Below are 6,932 nucleotides of genomic sequence, written 5' to 3' on the forward strand. Positions count from 1 at the left end.
ATGTATATTTTTTGTTCATTTTTGGCTCTGCTCCTCCTGTTTGTGTCTTTTGGGATTTTTTTTTGTGATAAAGTGCCTTGAAGTGTGTGACCGTAACGTAGCAAAACGTGACAAGTTCGTAGATTATTGTCACCGTTTCACCATCCCTGTAGGTTTGTTTCTGCTCTCTGTGTCGTTTCTTCTGTCCTCATGAGCAAAATATTTATTAGCACGACATCTGTCTTCTGAATCGTGACATTTACACATTTGTTTCTCTCTTTCATCTGTAGCCGCTTTTCTTTTCCCTCTGTCTCTTTTTGAGCTTTCTTTTCTTCATTTGATTCTTTCTTCTTCCATTTGACTTCTGTTTTCTTTGTAAACAACTTCCCTAATAAAATCTAATTTCCTCCTCTTCCATTCCTTATATTCTTGTCTCTTTTGTTTTTCCCCCAGTTAATACGCTCACATGTTCCCACATTTTACATAAAAAGCACCCAAAATAACGAAAGTGCTGAAACTTAACATAGACATTTTGCTCACTTTGCCGTCTGCCCTTTTTAGACAGTTAAAACATGGAGACTATCTTTTCTGATATTATTATCTTTATGCTGGTCATATATTTTGTTCAGTGGAAAATAGTGCTGCAGCTTAACAGAGCTAACTCTCACAAGCTAATCTGATTCAGGATGTGTGGTGGGTTTTTAACTTCCTGTGTTGTTAGCATTCCTGTTCATTCACTGCACATTTCAGACCTAAATGTTAGTTTTGCTAAGGAATAAACCCCAGTGTTTGATTTCTCAACAGGTTTATAAACCTGCAGCTCATTGTGTCACATATGTTCAGGTAGAAGCACAGCTGAAATGGTCTTATTGTGAATTGCTGTACATCTAGAGTGTCTTTAGCGTATTTTCCGGTAACATAAAGCTTTCCTTTTTTACTTGTGCAGGTTCTGCTACCCTGCACGCATGGCAGCAGCTGGCTCAGCCACACATGGGGGCTCTGCTGGACCATCGGCCGGGCGTGGTCACAAAGGGCTTTCGCACTTTAGAGCAGGACCGGGAGCAGGAGCAGGAGGACAGCTGGCAGCTGGACCAGCCGGAGGAGGACGAGGCGTCGTGTGACCCGTTCACCGGCTCGTCAGGAGAGAGCCCCGCTCCGACAGGTTCCCTTTGCTCTACCGCCGTCGGCTCCGCCTGCTGCAACATCAAGGGCAGCAACCAGCTAGAAGGACTGAATGGAGCAATTTGTGGTCCGAAAGAGGCAGTGGAAGGAAAAGATGGAGTCGTCGCCAGAGTCGTCGCCGGCGCGCCCCTTCCCCTTTCCCGCCCTTCCCCGTCCTCACCCGTTCCCTCTTGTTCGGAGCGCAGCAGGCACACGGACCTCAAGGAGCTCCAGGCCCTGCAACCCGCCACTGTGGACCGCATGCCTGGTGAGGGAGCGTTTTAGCAGGAAAAGAGAAACCCAATGAAACTAAATCTGGAGCACGGGGAGAATAGAAGGAACGGGCAGAGGAAGACGGGTGGGAGGGTGGAAGGAGTGAAGGGAAGGCTTTCACTGGACGTTTCGCAGCTGTAACGTGGCAACACTTCCTGCATGATCACACTCAACCTCCGCTCGAGCCAGGAGCCACGCCTTATCCACACAGCCGTCCGCCTCCGTCCAAGCAGAGTACTTTTTTTTTTTTTTTTTTTTTTTTCTTTTTTTTTCTTTTCTCCTTCTCAGTTTCTCCTTTTCATACGCCGCCTTTGCTTTGCTCTCACTTCCTTCAGGGCCTGGCAAGTTTCTCAAACCAAAACCTGCAAAGTTCTAAAAATGTAACAACAAAACAAAAAAAATGAGAGTTTGAACATGACTGACGCAGTGCAGAGATACAGATGTATCATCGTATCTGGATCCAGTTTGCTCGCTGGCTTGTGTGCGCGCGCCAAGGCTGCATCAGGTGTTGCGACCGCAGCTGTTCTGTGTCACGTGAAAGCGCGACGCTCGGAGCTGCTCGGAGCTAATTCAGCAGCTCTGTCAGAGGGTCACCTCTACCAGCTCGCACACACACTAACCCTGACCTGAGCACGTTTGGTCTTTGACAATATCTGCATGTAGCTGTGATCATTTGAGATTCATTTAGAGAATGCAACTTTCATCTGTTTCTTCTTCATCCCTTCATTTTCTATCCTTGCTTCACTCGAATCTTCGAATCTTGATTCGGAGGGGGAATTTTTTTTTTTTCTTCTTGTTTTTTATTTAATTGCTTTCGATTTATTTGCATTTAACTTGAATGCAGGAGGTCAGCTTTCAACAACTGAGAAGATCATTAGATGTTGAAATCAGTTGAAAAATACAAAAGCGGGGCTAATTAAAACTGGTGCTTTCGCCTGGGGTCTGAACTGTGACTGCGATCTATTTTCCCCCTTTCTTTACGACATGCAGTTTTACAGTGTATGATTTTTGGTGCATTTTTCATCACGGCTGACGGAATTTTATTTTGTTCTCCTCCTCCAGTCCATTTCCCAGGGAAATGTCTGTCCCACACCAGCTCCACCTACACCTTCACCACCTGCAGGATTCTCCACCCGTCTGACCAGCTGACCTCTGTGTCCCCCAGGTAACGTAACACCCAAATATTTACCAAAGCGCACTTTTTCAGCCGGATTTTTTTTTTTTTTTTTTTCTGTTTTGGGTTCCTTAAATATTCACTTCAAATCGCTGTTAATTTACACAAATTAAATGGAGCTGGACGCTTCTCTCTCGTTTTTTTTTTGTTTTTTTTTTTCTTCGAAACACATTTTGGTGTCACAGGAGGTCGCTCAAGTGTTTGTGTCCCTGCTGTGTGATTGGCTCGACAGGTCATGTGATGAGGAAGACGAGCCGGAGCTGTATCACATAGCTCTGCTGGCAGGATTAGAGCAGACCCATTGAAAGCACTGTTCAGTGTGCAGATGGGTGAGAACGTGCATGGCTGTGCATCTCTAAAGACCTTGTGTGGGTGTGTTTGAACCTGAGTAACGTCAGGGTTTGCCTCTAAATCTGCTCTCTAATCCAGTGTGCACAAGCTTCTTTTTAAGATGGATACCGATAATTACGAAATAATAATTACGAAAACAGTGTTCAGGCCTGTTAAAATCTTTTGGGACGAAATGATTACAGAAAGTTCAAATCCAGTTTGAGAAAGCATTTGTCGTACCCACTGACTTTCCACTGAATGTTTTTTAATTGACTTTTGCCTTATTTTGTAACGAGGTTTGGAAATTGCTGAAAAACAAAAACAAAACAAAAAAAAAAATGCTACATTGCAGACACCTCAAAATAACAAATATTTTAATCATGCTTGAAATCTAATGATTACGGAGTCGGAACGAAGCTCGACACGATCGCTGCGCTGCTGTCGATGTTTCTAGCTCAGAAAATATCAGTGGGTTTGCATGCAAGTTTCTCTAAACCTACTTTGTTTAAACTAAAATGAGTCGTGCATGTTTTGACACGTTGATGCAGTTTTTACTAAAAGCTGTCAGACATCCGTGGTCTTTTTGAGCAAAAGTGACTTCTCACTTATTGGCCTGTGAAATTAGAAGTTAATCTTTTGCTTTTTGATAAATTTTTGCAGCTTGACCAGTCTTGATATGTGAAGTGACACAATACTGTACACACTGGATAATAATTTAATATCTAAGCTGGTAGGAAGGACAGAAAATGAGTGAGTCTAGAGGAGCAACGTATGCAGAGATGTGGTGTGAACACGAAGGCTGCAGGAACTGGATGAGATGCAGGCAGATGAGCAGCTGTGTTGAGCCCCGAAAGGGAGAAAGACCGTCTGTGGTTTTGTGCAGATCGAAGACATTGAATTTTTTTTTTTTCTTTCCAACCTTTACCAGCCTTACAAGCTTTATTTTTGAAGAACGTCTGTAGTAGAGATCAAAATGTTTTGATCAATTTGTGCCCCACAGTTTTTGTTAGGCCTTGCTGTTTTTCTCTACTATATCATAAGAAGGTATTCTCACTAAAATTCATTGGAGGATTTGCAGAAAAGCCTTTCAGAAGAAGAAGAAGAAAACTCACAGTGCTCTCTGTTCCTCAGTTGTTAAGCAGATGTATTATGGTGATTATTAATAAATCGAGTTCATCTGTTTCTGAACTCGAGCATTTTTCACCTGATGACTGTCATTTATGCCTTCTTTTCTACTTTTCCTCTCCTCTTTACGCCTCCAGCCTTGCGGTAGTGTTTTGCCAAAGCGGCTCTGCCATCGGCACTCCGACCCACACCTCCTCTCCCGTGCCGTTCTCGGCCCCGCACACGCCCTCCTACACCCCCTGCTGCACCCCGCGCCGCCTCTCCCTGTCGCTCTCCCTCAGCGAGTCCTCCACCAACTTGAGAGACTCCACCAAGACCACCAGCACCTCCCTAGGCCTCGTGCGCCTCCTGCTGGAGCGTGGCATTTCTGCCTCGGTGTACGATCCTTGCAGCTGGGACCGAGGGCTGGGTGCCAGCGGCGCTTCGACGCCCACGGGAAGCGTGCAGGTGCAGAGCGACGCAGCCAAGTCAGGGGAGAATGAAGTCAGACCGCCGGTGAGGCGACCGGACACGCTCCTTCTTCAGCCCTGCTCCCCTCCCAGCTCCCCGCCCCAAGAATCTGCCTCGGCCGCCACGGCGCGGCCCGCGTTTCAGTTCAGCCCTTCGAAGGAGGATCCGCCGTATTACGACGCCTTCCTCGCCTCCAAGCCGGCTCGCACCATTCTGAGGGAAGTGCTGATGGATCTGGAGAGAGAGTACGACGGCGAGGCGGACGAAGACGGCCAGAACGAGGTGGCGAACCTCGGACTGGTGGACAAGCTGAAACGCTTCCGAACGCTCTCCGCTGTTTCCGCCTCGGTTTCCTCCGGGAGCGGTCTGTTGGCGCCCTTCAGCTCCAGCGGCCTGGGTGGCGGGCTCCCGGGTTTGAATGCAGGACTGAGGAGGAACCGAAGCTATCCGGCCATGGTGGGGGCCAGCATGGCCATGAAAGACCCCGGCGGACCGCCCTGCGCTCTCATCCCACAGACGATGCAAACATCACAGCCACAGGGTCCGGCGCAGACAGACGAAACGGGCAAAGTGCAAACACACCCCTCCGTTGTCAGGAAGGCCATTCACATACCGCAGACTTTACACGCACTGGAACCAGTCACACCACACACGGTAATGCAGAGACACGCCAGGCCAAACTGGGATTCAGACAATTCAGCAACACAAGGCCAAGACAGTGAGGGTCAAACCAGGACGTGGTAGGAAAAACTCAGTATGTCAGGCCAAAATCACAGCGTTTTACTACACTTTTCATGTTTATCATTACACACATACAAATACAAAGCCAAAAAATATGTTTAGCGCACACATCGTCTGCAGAAGCCGACCGGTACAATCCGCCCTTATTTCCCCTGACAGCCAGTAGTCTGAATAAAATGTCGGAGTGACGACTGAGAGCAGGAGTGGCTGAAACTGTTACACTGTGTTATATTTAAATACTGTCTGGCCAGATTAACAAAGATGGAGTATGCTGCCTTCCTTTGTGTCATTATTGTACAATGTACTGTATATGCAATATACTGTGGCAAATAGTATATTATTAAAGCCCCAGTCTGGAGTACTTTACCATGTGACTGAATTCATATGGAGACGCACCGGTTTCTGTGGCCGCTTTGCAGCCAACGTCCTTGAGCTGGTCCAGCGTACTTGAACCAAACAAATAGCTCATTCCCTCTGGCCAGCTGACCAGACCGAGACCTTTAGATGAACTCTGAGACGACCAACATCTCCGATTTCAACAGCAGTTTTCAGCAGTCAGAGGGTGAAAACTAAAATGGATAAAAAAGAGAAATTTTTCTGAATTCCCTTCAGCCTCTTCGTGTCATAAAATATAGTTTCCTTTTCAATATCTTCTTACATCTTTGTACTTCCTACGGTTCAAATTTTTTATTTTTTTTAACACATAAGCTGATGCCGAAACCAGATGACTTAGATTGCTCTTCTCGCGTCGTTGCCAGCACAACACGGTCGTGTTTGTGCTGGTTGTGTTCGTTAATCGGAGGAATGATTGGACCGTCGCATTTCCGACCAGCTCATCGAGCTAAAAGTCATTGGACTATGCTCACCGGACGACCTCCCGGTGTGTCTCTCATTATTTAACGTGACTGGCTGGTCTCGCCAAAGCCTATAAATGTCGTCAAATGTTTTCCTTTAAAAATGTTTCATTGTTTCATGAAGCAGTTTAGGCTATTTTTAAAAGACTCTAAAAATGGCTGTGTTTGCATTTTTCTGCGCTGAAGTTGAAAAGGAGGAAAATGTCTTTTCCTCCTTTTCTGTCTTTTGTTTAAAGAAAAGAAATCCAGATTGGGGCTTTAAGATATCTTGTTGCTGTGACTGAATGTTCTTATGTGCCTAAAAACAAACACACTGTATTTCATTAGAAAACTGATTGCATTTGTTGTCCTTTTGTTTGCATTTTGTTTTGCTGTGTGCAATAGACATGACTTTAATTGTGCAATCCAGCGGTTTGCATGAGATTCGGTGCATTCTTCTCATTTCAGATGTATGTTTTTATCTTTTTTTTGTTTTAAGTCCTCATAAAATGTTGGATTCTACGGGAATAGAGTAAAGCTGTTGTTCAATCTGACGGAGTCCCAGAATAATTTCCCTTTTTTTTTTTTTCTTCATTTATTTAGCTTGATCTGTCCATATGCATCCAGGCAGTAAAGGATAAAATTTATGAATGTAGGTATGGGAGTTTCACAGATGAAATGAGCACAGACATGGCGGTTGAGCAAAACATGCAACTTCAGCACAGCTGGAAACAGATCTTGCATTTAACCCTCAAAGCTTTTTTTTTTTTTTTTTTTTTTTTTCCCAAAGCATTTAGTTTTTTTCAATACTGTCCACCTTGTATCTCCAAGCAATGTCCATAATTTACTCAGTTCGGGTCAAACGG

The 6,932-nt window shown here is 45.3% G+C and overlaps 1 protein-coding gene across 1 annotated transcript; it reads left to right on the forward strand.

Annotated features, from left to right (window-relative positions):
* The first annotated feature begins 686 nt into the window (after positions 1–686).
* Positions 687–6,620, forward strand: LOC106943745 (trafficking kinesin-binding protein 1-like). Its single transcript, XM_015027049.1, has 3 exons — positions 687–1,408; positions 2,476–2,578; positions 4,180–6,620. Exons 1-3 carry the CDS (start codon positions 970–972, stop codon positions 5,234–5,236), a joined length of 1,599 nt encoding a protein of 532 aa, XP_014882535.1. The 5' UTR covers positions 687–969; the 3' UTR covers positions 5,237–6,620.
* The last annotated feature ends 312 nt before the right edge of the window (positions 6,621–6,932 follow it).

Source organism: Poecilia latipinna, unplaced genomic scaffold (assembly GCF_001443285.1).
Source record: "Poecilia latipinna isolate Pla-1442-1.1 unplaced genomic scaffold, P_latipinna-1.0 Scaffold5816, whole genome shotgun sequence".
Classification (NCBI taxonomy): domain Eukaryota; kingdom Metazoa; phylum Chordata; class Actinopteri; order Cyprinodontiformes; family Poeciliidae; genus Poecilia; species Poecilia latipinna.